This window comes from Narcine bancroftii, unplaced genomic scaffold, assembly GCF_036971445.1.
Source record: "Narcine bancroftii isolate sNarBan1 unplaced genomic scaffold, sNarBan1.hap1 Scaffold_597, whole genome shotgun sequence".
Lineage (NCBI taxonomy): Eukaryota > Metazoa > Chordata > Chondrichthyes > Torpediniformes > Narcinidae > Narcine > Narcine bancroftii.
The window spans coordinates 31,353-47,453 of record NW_027212127.1 but is presented as its reverse complement, the minus strand read 5'-3'; the positions used below and the strand labels follow the sequence as shown (position 1 = coordinate 47,453).

General features: G+C 48.1%; 1 protein-coding gene across 1 annotated transcript in view; it reads right to left on the bottom strand.

Moving 5' to 3' along the window:
* Positions 1–1,551: 1,551 nt before the first annotated feature.
* Positions 1,552–16,101, bottom strand: part of LOC138751014 (protein-methionine sulfoxide oxidase mical3a-like) — a gene marked incomplete at its 3' end in the record, with an annotated part of 37,138 nt that continues 22,588 nt past the window's right edge. Inside the window, exon 8 of the mRNA XM_069913115.1 lies at positions 1,552–1,720. Coding sequence (XP_069769216.1) covers positions 1,552–1,720 — 169 coding nt within the window. The remainder of the gene's footprint in view (positions 1,721–16,101) is intronic.

Here is a 16,101-nt window from a genome sequence, read left to right as displayed (position 1 = left end):
GAGGAAGGACAACTTGCGTCCTTTGAACAATTAAAACAGAAATATGATTTTTTTAATGGAAACTTTCACTGCTTCTTTCATCTAAGGTCCTTCTTGTGAGAAAGATGGGGTCTCACAATGCCCCTGCCCTCAAGTAATGAAGTGGAAGGGATGCTTCAGCCGGGGAATGCACCCTAATTTATAACTAGAATGTATTTTGTTCTCCAAGACAAAAGTGATAAGGTGGGCCTACCAAGTCGAGAGAGAGATGGGAGTTGGATCTAGGTGTTATAATACCAGAAGAATATTGGTCTGATTGGTGTTTGGATAGTATGACATCAACGATAAATGCAAGATATGGATTGGTTCAATATAATTTTCAAAATCAAAAACTACATAAATCAAAATTTGAAATATGCTTTAGATGTGGCATTAAAATAGGAATCTTTTTACATTCTACATAGTCGTGTGCAAAGGTAAAATGATTCTGACATGATATCGCTGAAATACTAACAAGAGTAGCAGAAGTGACCTTTCCATTCGACCCAGAGTTGTACCTCTGGGTAACCTTATGGACATGAGCTGCAAACTGTCCAAATTTTAAATTTGCTTTGTTAAAGTAGCTCTGGCTGTGACTAAGAAATGTATAGCAATCACTTGGAAATCTGACTCTCCCCTTCTTATTGCTCGATGGGCCGTGGACATAGCATGGAGAAAATTACTTATATCTTAAAGAATAAATATGATACATTCATTAAGATATGGCAACCATACTTGGATCATATAGGGGTCCAATTATATATTGGACCCTTCAATGTATGTAATGATGTGATATCCTCAAAAGAATTTTGAAAAATGAGAGCTCTGACGATATGTGAAGTTATATTTTGGTATTTGTGGGAAGGGGGGGTGGGAGGAAATTTTTTGTAAACATTTAATATATTTGATGTGTATAAAAGTTTAAAGATAGCATGAATATATTTATGGAAAACGAAAAATAAATATTTAAAAAAGGAGATAGATCTGACAGAAACTAAATAAGGCAGGCTGATGAGGCAGGATTGGACCAGGTTAAAGGCGATAGATTGTATTGATTTGCTTCTTTCCTTTCTATAAATTTCAGCAGCAAGAAAAGGCTTAAAAAGAGTATTTTTTAATGAGAAAATACTAGAGTGTGTTAAAGAAATTGTTTTCATTTAGTAGTACAGCTGCAAGACACAAGAACCCAGGCCATGCTGCTCTTAAGATTCACCTTGGATGTTTTGCTGAAGTCTGCAGATTACAGGTCATGTGAATAGTCTCACTCTATAGAATGGGAAGCTAAATAGAAAGGGCCTTGTGCCCATCTATATATGGTCTCTTTTGCAGAAAGACCCTATTGTAGGTTATAACAGGTCTTCTCATGTAAAAGAGCACCTGCTTTGCAAAGCTAATAAAATTGTGAGGTAGTTGCATTAGTTGTCACTTCTTCATATTAGTTATCAAAGGTGGGAGATTCCTTCAGCCCACCCACCAAAGGATTTGACACTCAGCTGTGACTTCCCCAGAGCTGTCCTTGTATCAGACACTGACCTGCTGCCAGGATCCTGGCTTGTTTGGTGCAACACACTGCTCAGGTTATGCTCAGCAAGTGTCTCTTCTGGAACCTCCTCCAGATCTTCCTCCCGTTCCAGGGATACCCGCATATTCTCCAGCTCGATCCTCTCCGGAGTGCCTCGCAATCGCTTTGCTTGCCAGGGTTCTGCCATGGGCAAAAAAACAGTGGCCAGTAGGGTGGGTGAAGTGTGGTTAAATGCAACGTGTAACGTAAAGACACATCCCACAGTTTGGGCCTTCTCACAGGGCATGAGGAACAAAACAAGGCAGCACCAACCAACCTGGGGTGGGGGGAGGGGTGGCCAAGATGACATAACACTGAAACAGCCAACTTCCAGAGGAATACATAATGCTGATCAGACAGGTGAAACTGGGAGGGAGAACGGTCAGGCAGTGGACTAGGGAATCTACTACCTAACATCACGAGGTAGACTCCGGTTTCCCACCTCCCCCAGTGTAAACACTCAGCCCCCTGGTGACATGGGGATATTGGCTGAAAATTCTGGTTGACCACCAAATTCTCATCTGTTCTCCCCTGCCTGGCAGTGCATCTGATTCCATCCTGTCAAGGAGAAGATCTATTACCCACTCATTACCTGCCATCCTGCTCTGTCATTGAAGCTTGTGTGTTGTCTGCCAGGTCACTGAAGGGGTGATGTATTTGGATCATGGGGATTCTTCTCTGCTCCTTCTATTTAATAATGCTGTTCCCACAATAAACAGTGGGGGTGTCAAGGACTGCTGAATTGGTTTCCAGAGTGCAGTGGGGAATACATAACACAATCACTAACAGTTTGAATAAATATGACTCTGCAAAATTCATGCTTTTTCTTGAAGGTGTCATCTCAAGTGGAAAATGATGAATAGGACATTTGGCATACTGGCCAAATTTAGGCAAGGTATTGTACAAAAGTTTGGACATCATGGTTCAGCTGTACAAGGTGTCAGTGAGGCCAAGCTTGGTTGCCCAGCTCTAGGAAGCACATCATTAAGTTGGAAGAGGTGTAGAGGAGACTCACCTAAATATTGCTGGGATTGGGAGGAGGGGTTGAGTTAAAGGGAGAGGTTGGAAAGGCTGTGCCTATTCCTTAGGGCAAAAGAGGCTGAAAGGTGACCTTAAAGAGGTTTACAAAATCATGGGGGCCACAGATAAAGTGAGTGCTCACAGTCTTTTTCCCAGGTTAGATGTTTTTAGAACTAGAGAGCATAGGTTTAAGGTGAGAGGGGAGAGATTTGAGAGGGACCCGAGGGCAACTTTTGCCACTCAAAGGGTGGTTGGTATCTGGACCGAACAGCTGTAGAAACAGGCACAATTACAGCATTCAAAAGTCATTTGGTCAGATTTACGAATAGAAGGGACTTAGTGGGATATGGACCAAATGCAAGCAACTGGTTTAGTTAGGCCAAAGGCCCTGCTCTACACTGTATGACTATATGATCAGCCAGGGCTAGAAGCACCTCCGTGACAGGAAAGGGCAAACAGCTCAAGTGAAACAAGCTACAGACAACACCACAGGCTAATCCTGGCCAAAAATCCAAACCCAAGGATTCAGTCACTGCCACAAGAAAGAACATTGCAAGATCAGTCAACCAATGGAAGACTTGAGCACTCTGGGCATTGATGAATTCTCAGTGATGACTTTAGTGGCTCTCATGCATTGAAGTCTGTAGGTCTTAGGTTCAAGCATCATATCAGTGAACGACAGAAGCTATACTCTGGTCAGAAGTTCTCTAAATCATTCCCTAAAATTCTTTACATCTGATTCTTTACAAATTCAGTTGCACATGTTCTCTATCAGCTGAGAACAAAATGTCCATGATGGGTATGATTTTAAAGAGCAAACAAATTCTGCTCAGTATCCTTAACAAAATCTCTCAATCAAGGTTTCTGAAAAAAAATACCAGGTCATTAATAGAAGCATGAAAACATAATAAACTTGCAGATAATGAATGATAACTCAGGTTATCTCTCCATGGATGCTGCCTGGCATTCTGAGTGTTTTCCCTGCTTGTTGGTTTCATTCTTTGGACAACCTTGGCTGTTACCTTGCTTCTGAAATGGGGAGTGTGTAAGAGTGTGTTTGTACTTTGATTCATGTTTGTGTGGTCCTCATGCACATGTCTAGGGCTTATAATGTGTACCTGCAGCCAGGTATGTGTTTAAACGGTACAATGAGCCTGGTCTCCATTGGTATTACCAATGGATATAGACCATGCTCTGTCAAGACGATAATGATATCAGATTAGTGCAATAGACAACTCATGTTACAAAGAATTCATGCACTGGCATCTCCACTCAGAACTGGAGTGAAAGCAGGTTATCCTCAAACTTGAGGGAATGCCTACAGAGAACTTCACTGGCTGTAAAGAGCAGAGGGATGCCTGAGATGCATGTAATATGATATAAACAAACGTCTCTTCCATTGCACTTTGACATTAACCCAAAGCCTTTTTTACTAGATACATTTTTCCACTGTCACGTTTCCCAATGTTTCTCCATTCACGAAAGTCAAGCGAGGCTGAATTACGATGTTTCCCTCAGCTGCTGTCTTGAATTCATGACACCAGGAAAAGGTCATAAGTAAGGGAATGTCACACAGAAAATTCTTCCACTAAACACCAGAAATAATGAGAAGTAATAATGGAAAAAAATTGTTTGGAAGTACCATTACAATACATACCCATAACCAAACACATTAAATCTATCAGTTAATTCTTTCCAATTTCTCACTCTCATTCTAGCTTTGCTCTGACATCTCTCTTGCTACCCGTCTCTCAGACTCACCTCTCTCTCACTCCTCCTCATTATTCTCAGCTTACATTCATGCTCCCAGTTTCCTGCCTGCTGTCCCTGCTCCTATCCTTCACTCCCTGTTCAGGTTTCACTCTCCCACTGTTCCCTGCTTCCTTTTTCACCGTCCTTTCTCCACCGCTCTCTCTTCACTCTCCCATTCCCAATTCCACTTCCTTTATTCACTTTTCTGCCCATTCCTGGCTTCCTTCTCCCAGTCTGAGAACCTACTTCCTCTCACCTGCCACCCTCCCTCCTTCTTACTGCTCACTCTCCCGTGCTCACTCCCACAACTTCATTCCCTCCACTATCTCCTGCTCATTCTATCTCCTCTGCTCACTCCCCCTTCACTCTCTTATCTGCTTATTCTCCTTTGTTTACTTTCCCTCTCACTTTATAATACTTATGCCCCCTCTTTTATATATAAAAAAACATTTGGGAGAGAATGTACTCCCTTTGGCAGATGCTAGTTAAGTCTCCCGTTCTCTGCTTAAGCTCTTTCCCACACAATCTCCTGCTCTGTGGCCTCCCATTCCCTGCACACTCCAATTCTGTTCCTTGCCTCTTTTCCCAGTTTTCTGTTCCCTGATCCCTCCTCTTTCCTCCACTTGCCTGTTGCCCACTCACTGCTCTCTTTCCACTCTCATCCATCCTCCCACTCCCTCAATAACCTTCTCCCCTGCTCTCTGCTGCTCAATCACCATCACTCCTTTGTCCTTTATTCTGTGTATTGTTATCATTCCACATGTAATTCCATTTATATTGCTGTTTTTAGAGCTAAAAGTATTTTAATTACTTTTTAAGAGGACTCCCATTAGTTCACATTACTGGGTTCTGACCATTAAAAATCCCTAATATTCCTAGGTCACTTGTTACTGGATCCACTATGTTCTTGTGCTTGCATCACTGTAATGACCAATTTTATGGATTAATATCATTGCCCTGTACTTTCACTCCCATCATTCTCATGGATACTGGATTCCTGTTGTTCCTCTTCTCAGTAGGCCCCTGTTATTCCTCTTGCTGCTGACTGGACACTGTCATACATTTTATTGAATGAACTTCAATCCCTCTTGACTGCACTTTCACTTCAAAGTCAGATCCTATGTTTGCAGTCTCTGTTATACCGGGCATCGATTCACATTAACTGCAACCTCATCTGTTGTTACTGTTTCCTTGTTGCTGTTTACCCATTATTCACCTTGTTACTAGATCCCCATCATTACCAGATCACGTCATTCTTACCAATGGACGCCTTTAATTTCACATATTACCAGATCCGTATAATTTTCCATGTTACTGGATCCCTGACCTTTACTGCTTTGGTTTTAAATTTAAGGAAGGAAGTATTTGCCTTGGATACAATACACATGGCATATTCTATTGGAGCTTGGGAGAATGAAGCGCTGGCAATATTCAGCAGGTCAGGCAGCAGGCTATGGAGATTGGAACCATTAATGTTTCAGGTCAACAAATTTTCATTAGAACGAGAAGTTAGAAATTAAAGCCTTAAGTTGCATTCATTTCCTGGCATCTTGTTCTCAACTATACTGACCTCCCTTTCCACAACAGTGGTTCTGAGGAACCTCCTTTTCCTTAATCCTATTCCCACTCCACCATGGTTGATGGTTTACCAACTGCACTTCCTTCACTTCTGCTCTCAAGCCCTCTCCATCCACCCAGAATATGTACAAAGTTCCCTTTATCCTCACCTTCCATCTCACCAGCTCCCCATTCAGAACATCACTGTCAGGCACAGTTTCCCCTCCCCTTTCAGTGGTCTGAAGGGACCGCTCCCTTCACCACTCTATGGACTGCTTTTCTACCTCCAGCAACCACTTTCCATCTTATGGCACTTTCCCAAATGAAGAATCGGAACACCTGACTATCACCTCCCCCTCTCTTCCCCACCATCCAAAGACCCAAATAATCTTTCCAGGTGAAGCAGTGATTCATTTGTATCTCTTTCAATATAGTATACAGCCTTGAGCACTCATGAGCAGATTGGGTAATTTAGTGATGAGAAAGAGGGACCTTCTGGTTCGTTCACCATCCCACTCCCAATCTGACCTCTCTCTAACCAGGTGATTATACCTCTCTGGGATGAGCATTCCAAATATACAACATTAAACAGTATAGAACAATATAGGCCCTTCGGCCCACACTGTTGTGCTGACCTATGTAATCTCACCTTTCCCAAACTCACACCCTTAACTCTCCTTTTTTCTTACACTCAAGTGCGTATCTAAGAATTTTTGAGCCTATTGTACCACCTCACCACTACTCAAGCAATGCATTTTGAGTAAAAAAAATACTTAAGACATCTCGCCTAAACTTTCCTCCACTCACCTTTTACAGGTGACTTCCGAAATTTAGATTGTTGCCCTGAGAAAAAAGTGCTGACTGTCGACCCTATCTACACCTCTCACAATCTTGTGTCTCTCTGTTAAATCACCTTTCATTCTTAGTCGCTTCAAAAGAGATAAGCCCTAGCTCAGTTAACCTGCCCATTGGTCAGAAGATGCATTTTCCAATCCAGGTAACATCCTCCTCGGCACCCTCGCTTAAGCATTTATGTCCTTTGTGTAATGAGGTGACCAGAACTGAATACTCATCTCTAATTGGCTCTTTCACCTCACACTTCTAGCATCAATTACTTGCTCTCTGTTCTTCTGGTACATCAGATTTCTTTAATCGTTTCCCATAATGTACACGTCTCCCAGGCAAATCTTCAACCCCCTCCCCCCACTCTCAGCCGCACCAACGCCACTGGTGTTGTTCAGTCTCTCACTCTATTGCAGACCTTGCCATTTGTTCCGACTGCCCACCCCTCCCTCCCTTGTATCTGAAACATAAACTGGATCAATTTCTCACTTTTCTCAGTTCTAATGAAGGGTTACTAACCTAAATCATCAATTTCATTAACCCTCTCCATAAATGCTGGCTGACGTAAGGAGCTCCACATTTTTCTTTTATTTCAGGCTTTAAGCCTCCATGGTGTTTTGTTGTCAGCTCCTGTGGGGCATTGAAAGGATCCTCCATCTGTGGAGGAGGCAGGGGAGGAGGGATCCAGAATGAGGGCATATAATCTCACTACAAGGGTCACCTCACTTTAGACCAAAGTGAGGACAGGCGATGACCTTTTGCTATCCCATTCAACCCTGAAAATAATGAAGCATATTTGAAATGGAGATAAACTCCACAGCTTTAGGCTGGGTTAAGGATAATGGAAAGTGTGGCTGGGACTAAAATCACAGCAGTCGCAATTGAGACAGGTTTGATAGATTTATGATCCACTTCACACATCACTTATCTTCCTGAACTGTGTTTTACTGGATCATTTCTGCCCTCACCAATGCATTTGGTATTGTTTTCTCATCAGTACTTCTGTTGTTTGATAAGATAATGGAGATACACAGCAAGGCAAGCAGCATTAGTGAAGAGAGAAACAGCCCTACATTTCCAGCTCTGTCATTTGATCAGAGGTAATCAACAGGAAATGTTAACTTAGTTCTCTCCACAGAGGCTGCTCTACCTGTCGAGTAGCATTCTCCATTTATTCTCTATTCTCTGTGAACATCATCATGACCCTCACTTTAATCCAGTTTATTGAACCCATATCTGCATGTGTAGCTGGATCTGCATCTTAATATTGGTTTCTTGTTCCTCAGCACAACTGGGCTTACAGGATACCATCTGTTCCTAGGTCACTCCGGATCCCCAGCTGTCCCCGGATCCCTCCAGATTCCCACCTGTCCCCAGATCCCTCCAAATCCCCAGCTGTCCCCAGATCCCTCCAGATCCCCAGCTGTCCCCAGATCCCACCAGATCCCCAGCTGTCCCCAGATCCCCAACAGTTCCTGGATAATCAGATCCCCAGCATCACTGTATCACTGGATCCCGAGCTGCTCTTGGATTACTGAATATCTAATTGCCTACCAGATCACTGAATTCCCCAATCAACCAACCACCAGCTGCCCCTGGATCACTGGATCCCCAGCTGCCCTTGGATCAGCAGATCCCCAGATCACTGGATTCCCGATCACCAACCACCAGCTGGATCCCCAGCAGTATGTAAGTAATGTTGCTAGATTAAGACACTGTCACCTTTACTATCACTTTAAATTTGCCAGTCAGACTCAAACTGAGAGCAGGAGATTTATTTGAGTAGCAGTCTTTAAGGTTGGCCACCTGTAACTCATCCACCAGGGATCTAGAAATCCATCCTCCATTTTCCCACTTTGCATAAATGAAGCACAAAAAGCTGGATTTGGTGAATGTACTTCCTTCAGAAGAGGCTGCTGGACCTTGAGTGGGCTCACTGGGTGGGGGAAGATGGTGAGGATGACAAGGGAGAAAGTGAACAGGGTCACAGGGGCAGCAGAGATAGTTGGAGTCGCAGTGACAAGGAGAGGGTGCGCTGATTCTTCATGGGAGAAAGTGAACAGGGTCACAGGGGCAGCAGAGATAGTTGGAGTCGCAGTGACAAGGAGAGGGTGCGCTGATTCTTCATGGGAGAAAGTGAACAGGGTCACAGGGGCAGCAGAGATAGTTGGAGTTGCAGTGACAAGGAGAGGGTGCGCTGATTCTTCATGGGAGAAAGTGAACAGGGTCACGGGGCAGCAGAGATAGTTGGAGTCGCAGTGACAAGGAGAGGGTGCGCTGATTCTTCATGGGAGAAAGTGAACAGGGTCACGGGGCAGCAGAGATAGTTGGAGTCGCAGTGACAAGGAGAGGGTGCGCTGATTCTTCATGGGAGAAAGTGAACAGGGTCACAGGGGCAGCAGAGATAGTTGGAGTTGCAGTGACAAGGAGAGGGTGCGCTGATTCTTCATGGGAGAAAGTGAACAGGGTCACGGGGCAGCAGAGATAGTTGGAGTTGCAGAGACAAGGAGAGGGTGCGCTGATTCTTCATGGGAGAAAGTGAACAGGGTCACGGGGCAGCAGAGATAGTTGGAGTCGCAGTGACAAGGAGAGGGTGCGTGATTCTTCATGGGATAAAGTGAACAGGGTCACAGGGGCAGCAGAGATAGTTGGAGTCGCAGTGACAAGGAGAGGGTGCGCTGATTCTTCATGGGAGAAAGTGAACAGGGTCACGGGGCAGCAGAGATAGTTGGAGTCGCAGTGACAAGGAGAGGGTGTGCTGATTCTTCATGGGAGAAAGTGAACAGGGTCACAGGGGAAGCAGAGATAGTTGGAGTCGCAGTGACAAGGAGAGGGTGCGCTGATTCTTCATGGGAGAAAGTGAACAGGGTCACGGGGGCAGCAGAGATAGTTGGAGTCGCAGTGACAAGGAGAGGGTGCGCTGATTCTTCATGGGAGAAAGTGAACAGGGTCACGGGGCAGCAGAGATAGTTGGAGTCGCAGTGACAAGGAGAGGGTGCGCTGATTCTTCATGGGAGAAAGTGAACAGGGTCACGGGGCAGCAGAGATAGTTGGAGTCGCAGTGACAAGGAGAGGATGCGCTGATTCTTCATGGGAGAAAGTGAACAGGGTCACGGGGCAGCAGAGATAGTTGGAGTCGCAGTGACAAGGAGAGGATGCGCTGATTCTTCATGGGAGAAAGTGAACAGGGTCACGGGGGCAGCAGAGATAGTTGGAGTCGCAGTGACAAGGAGAGGATGCGCTGATTCTTCATGGGAGAAAGTGAACAGGGTCACGGGGCAGCAGAGATAGTTGGAGTCGCAGTGACAAGGAGAGGGTGCGCTGATTCTTCATGGGAGAAAGTGAACAGGGTCACAGAGGCAGCAGAGATAGTTGGAGTCACAGTGACAAGGAGAGGGTGCGCTGATTCTTCATGGGAGAAAGTGAACAGGGTCACAGGGGCAGCAGAGATAGTTGGAGTCGCAGTGACAAGGAGAGGGTGCGCTGATTCTTCATGGGAGAAAGTGAACAGGGTCACAGGGGCAGCAGAGATAGTTGGAGTCGCAGTGACAAGGAGAGGATGCGCTGATTCTTCATGGGAGAAAGTGAACAGGGTCACGGGGCAGCAGAGATAGTTGGAGTCGCAGTGACAAGGAGAGGATGCGCTGATTCTTCATGGGAGAAAGTGAACTGGGTCACGGGGCAGCAGAGATAGTTGGAGTCGCAGTGACAAGGAGAGGATGCGCTGATTCTTCATGGGAGAAAGTGAACAGGGTCACGGGGGCAGCAGAGATAGTTGGAGTCGCAGTGACAAGGAGAGGATGCGCTGATTCTTCATGGGAGAAAGTGAACAGGGTCACGGGGCAGCAGAGATAGTTGGAGTCGCAGTGACAAGGAGAGGATGCGCTGATTCTTCATGGGAGAAAGTGAACAGGGTCACGGGGCAGCAGAGATAGTTGGAGTCGCAGTGACAAGGAGAGGGTGCGCTGATTCTTCATGGGAGAAAGTGAACAGGGTCACAGGGGCAGCAGAGATAGTTGGAGTCACAGTGACAAGGAGAGGGTGCGCTGATTCTTCATGGGAGAAAGTGAACAGGGTCACAGGGGCAGCAGAGATAGTTGGAGTCGCAGTGACAAGGAGAGGGTGCGCTGATTCTTCATGGGAGAAAGTGAACAGGGTCACGGGGCAGCAGAGATAGTTGGAGTCGCAGTGACAAGGAGAGGGTGCGCTGATTCTTCATGGGAGAAAGTGAACAGGGTCACGGGGCAGCAGAGATAGTTGGAGTCGCAGTGACAAGGAGAGGATGCGCTGATTCTTCATGGGAGAAAGTGAACAGGGTCACGGGGCAGCAGAGATAGTTGGAGTCGCAGTGACAAGGAGAGGATGCGCTGATTCTTCATGGGAGAAAGTGAACAGGGTCACGGGGGCAGCAGAGATAGTTGGAGTCGCAGTGACAAGGAGAGGATGCGCTGATTCTTCATGGGAGAAAGTGAACAGGGTCACGGGGCAGCAGAGATAGTTGGAGTCGCAGTGACAAGGAGAGGATGCGCTGATTCTTCATGGGAGAAAGTGAACAGGGTCACGGGGCAGCAGAGATAGTTGGAGTCGCAGTGACAAGGAGAGGATGCGCTGATTCTTCATGGGAGAAAGTGAACAGGGTCACGGGGGCAGCAGAGATAGTTGGAGTCGCAGTGACAAGGAGAGGATGCGCTGATTCTTCATGGGAGAAAGTGAACAGGGTCACGGGGCAGCAGAGATAGTTGGAGTCGCAGTGACAAGGAGAGGATGCGCTGATTCTTCATGGGAGAAAGTGAACAGGGTCACGGGGCAGCAGAGATAGTTGGAGTCGCAGTGACAAGGAGAGGGTGCGCTGATTCTTCATGGGAGAAAGTGAACAGGGTCACGGGGCAGCAGAGATAGTTGGAGTCGCAGTGACAAGGAGAGGGTGCGCTGATTCTTCATGGGAGAAAGTGAACAGGGTCACAGGGGCAGCAGAGATAGTTGGAGTCGCAGTGACAAGGAGAGGGTTCGCTGATTCTTCATGGGAGAAAGTGAACAGGGTCACGGGGCAGCAGAGATAGTTGGAGTCGCAGTGACAAGGAGAGGATGCGCTGATTCTTCATGGGAGAAAGTGAACAGGGTCACGGGGCAGCAGAGATAGTTGGAGTCGCAGTGACAAGGAGAGGGTGCGCTGATTCTTCATGGGAGAAAGTGAACAGGGTCACGGGGCAGCAGAGATAGTTGGAGTCGCAGTGACAAGGAGAGGGTGCGCTGATTCTTCATGGGAGAAAGTGAACAGGGTCACGGGGCAGCAGAGATAGTTGGAGTCGCAGTGACAAGGAGAGGGTGCGCTGATTCTTCATGGGAGAAAGTGAACAGGGTCACGGGGCAGCAGAGATAGTTGGAGTCGCAGTGACAAGGAGAGGGTGCGCTGATTCTTCATGGGAGAAAGTGAACAGGGTCACAGGGGCAGCAGAGATAGTTGGAGTTGCAGTGACAAGGAGAGGGTGCGCTGATTCTTCATGGGAGAAAGTGAACAGGGTCACGGGGCAGCAGAGATAGTTGGAGTTGCAGAGACAAGGAGAGGGTGCGCTGATTCTTCATGGGAGAAAGTGAACAGGGTCACGGGGCAGCAGAGATAGTTGGAGTCGCAGTGACAAGGAGAGGGTGCGTGATTCTTCATGGGATAAAGTGAACAGGGTCACAGGGGCAGCAGAGATAGTTGGAGTCGCAGTGACAAGGAGAGGGTGCGCTGATTCTTCATGGGAGAAAGTGAACAGGGTCACGGGGCAGCAGAGATAGTTGGAGTCGCAGTGACAAGGAGAGGGTGTGCTGATTCTTCATGGGAGAAAGTGAACAGGGTCACAGGGGAAGCAGAGATAGTTGGAGTCGCAGTGACAAGGAGAGGGTGCGCTGATTCTTCATGGGAGAAAGTGAACAGGGTCACAGGGGCAGCAGAGATAGTTGGAGTCGCAGTGACAAGGAGAGGGTGCGCTGATTCTTCATGGGAGAAAGTGAACAGGGTCACGGGGCAGCAGAGATAGTTGGAGTCGCAGTGACAAGGAGAGGGTGCGCTGATTCTTCATGGGAGAAAGTGAACAGGGTCACGGGGGCAGCAGAGATAGTTGGAGTCGCAGTGACAAGGAGAGGGTGCGCTGATTCTTCATGGGAGAAAGTGAACAGGGTCACGGGGCAGCAGAGATAGTTGGAGTCGCAGTGACAAGGAGAGGGTGCGCTGATTCTTCATGGGAGAAAGTGAACAGGGTCACGGGGCAGCAGAGATAGTTGGAGTCGCAGTGACAAGGAGAGGATGCGCTGATTCTTCATGGGAGAAAGTGAACAGGGTCACGGGGCAGCAGAGATAGTTGGAGTCGCAGTGACAAGGAGAGGGTGCGCTGATTCTTCATGGGAGAAAGTGAACAGGGTCACGGGGCAGCAGAGATAGTTGGAGTCGCAGTGACAAGGAGAGGGTGCGCTGATTCTTCATGGGAGAAAGTGAACAGGGTCACGGGGCAGCAGAGATAGTTGGAGTCGCAGTGACAAGGAGAGGGTGCGCTGATTCTTCATGGGAGAAAGTGAACAGGGTCACGGGGCAGCAGAGATAGTTGGAGTCGCAGTGACAAGGAGAGGGTGCGCTGATTCTTCATGGGAGAAAGTGAACAGGGTCACAGGGGCAGCAGAGATAGTTGGAGTTGCAGTGACAAGGAGAGGGTGCGCTGATTCTTCATGGGATAAAGTGAACAGGGTCACGGGGCAGCAGAGATAGTTGGAGTTGCAGAGACAAGGAGAGGGTGCGCTGATTCTTCATGGGAGAAAGTGAACAGGGTCACGGGGCAGCAGAGATAGTTGGAGTCGCAGTGACAAGGAGAGGGTGCGTGATTCTTCATGGGATAAAGTGAACAGGGTCACAGGGGCAGCAGAGATAGTTGGAGTCGCAGTGACAAGGAGAGGGTGCGCTGATTCTTCATGGGAGAAAGTGAACAGGGTCACGGGGCAGCAGAGATAGTTGGAGTCGCAGTGACAAGGAGAGGGTGTGCTGATTCTTCATGGGAGAAAGTGAACAGGGTCACAGGGGAAGCAGAGATAGTTGGAGTCGCAGTGACAAGGAGAGGGTGCGCTGATTCTTCATGGGAGAAAGTGAACAGGGTCACAGGGGCAGCAGAGATAGTTGGAGTCGCAGTGACAAGGAGAGGGTGCGCTGATTCTTCATGGGAGAAAGTGAACAGGGTCACGGGGCAGCAGAGATAGTTGGAGTCGCAGTGACAAGGAGAGGGTGCGCTGATTCTTCATGGGAGAAAGTGAACAGGGTCACGGGGGCAGCAGAGATAGTTGGAGTCGCAGTGACAAGGAGAGGGTGCGCTGATTCTTCATGGGAGAAAGTGAACAGGGTCACGGGGCAGCAGAGATAGTTGGAGTCGCAGTGACAAGGAGAGGGTGCGCTGATTCTTCATGGGAGAAAGTGAACAGGGTCACGGGGCAGCAGAGATAGTTGGAGTCGCAGTGACAAGGAGAGGATGCGCTGATTCTTCATGGGAGAAAGTGAACAGGGTCACGGGGCAGCAGAGATAGTTGGAGTCGCAGTGACAAGGAGAGGATGCGCTGATTCTTCATGGGAGAAAGTGAACAGGGTCACAGGGGCAGCAGAGATAGTTGGAGTTGCAGTGACAAGGAGAGGGTGCGCTGATTCTTCATGGGAGAAAGTGAACAGGGTCACGGGGCAGCAGAGATAGTTGGAGTTGCAGAGACAAGGAGAGGGTGCGCTGATTCTTCATGGGAGAAAGTGAACAGGGTCACGGGGCAGCAGAGATAGTTGGAGTCGCAGTGACAAGGAGAGGGTGCGTGATTCTTCATGGGATAAAGTGAACAGGGTCACAGGGGCAGCAGAGATAGTTGGAGTCGCAGTGACAAGGAGAGGGTGCGCTGATTCTTCATGGGAGAAAGTGAACAGGGTCACGGGGCAGCAGAGATAGTTGGAGTCGCAGTGACAAGGAGAGGGTGTGCTGATTCTTCATGGGAGAAAGTGAACAGGGTCACAGGGGAAGCAGAGATAGTTGGAGTCGCAGTGACAAGGAGAGGGTGCGCTGATTCTTCATGGGAGAAAGTGAACAGGGTCACAGGGGCAGCAGAGATAGTTGGAGTCGCAGTGACAAGGAGAGGGTGCGCTGATTCTTCATGGGAGAAAGTGAACAGGGTCACGGGGCAGCAGAGATAGTTGGAGTCGCAGTGACAAGGAGAGGGTGCGCTGATTCTTCATGGGAGAAAGTGAACAGGGTCACGGGGGCAGCAGAGATAGTTGGAGTCGCAGTGACAAGGAGAGGGTGCGCTGATTCTTCATGGGAGAAAGTGAACAGGGTCACGGGGCAGCAGAGATAGTTGGAGTCGCAGTGACAAGGAGAGGGTGCGCTGATTCTTCATGGGAGAAAGTGAACAGGGTCACGGGGCAGCAGAGATAGTTGGAGTCGCAGTGACAAGGAGAGGATGCGCTGATTCTTCATGGGAGAAAGTGAACAGGGTCACGGGGCAGCAGAGATAGTTGGAGTCGCAGTGACAAGGAGAGGATGCGCTGATTCTTCATGGGAGAAAGTGAACAGGGTCACGGGGCAGCAGAGATAGTTGGAGTCGCAGTGACAAGGAGAGGGTGCGCTGATTCTTCATGGGAGAAAGTGAACAGGGTCACAGAGGCAGCAGAGATAGTTGGAGTCACAGTGACAAGGAGAGGGTGCGCTGATTCTTCATGGGAGAAAGTGAACAGGGTCACAGGGGCAGCAGAGATAGTTGGAGTCGCAGTGACAAGGAGAGGGTGCGCTGATTCTTCATGGGAGAAAGTGAACAGGGTCACAGGGGCAGCAGAGATAGTTGGAGTCGCAGTGACAAGGAGAGGATGCGCTGATTCTTCATGGGAGAAAGTGAACAGGGTCACGGGGCAGCAGAGATAGTTGGAGTCGCAGTGACAAGGAGAGGATGCGCTGATTCTTCATGGGAGAAAGTGAACAGGGTCACGGGGCAGCAGAGATAGTTGGAGTCGCAGTGACAAGGAGAGGATGCGCTGATTCTTCATGGGAGAAAGTGAACAGGGTCACGGGGCAGCAGAGATAGTTGGAGTCGCAGTGACAAGGAGAGGATGCGCTGATTCTTCATGGGAGAAAGTGAACAGGGTCACGGGGCAGCAGAGATAGTTGGAGTCGCAGTGACAAGGAGAGGATGCGCTGATTCTTCATGGGAGAAAGTGAACAGGGTCACGGGGCAGCAGAGATAGTTGGAGTCGCAGTGACAAGGAGAGGGTGCGCTGATTCTTCATGGGAGAAAGTGAACAGGGTCACAGGGGCAGCAGAGATAGTTGGAGTCACAGTGACAAGGAGAGGGTGCGCTGA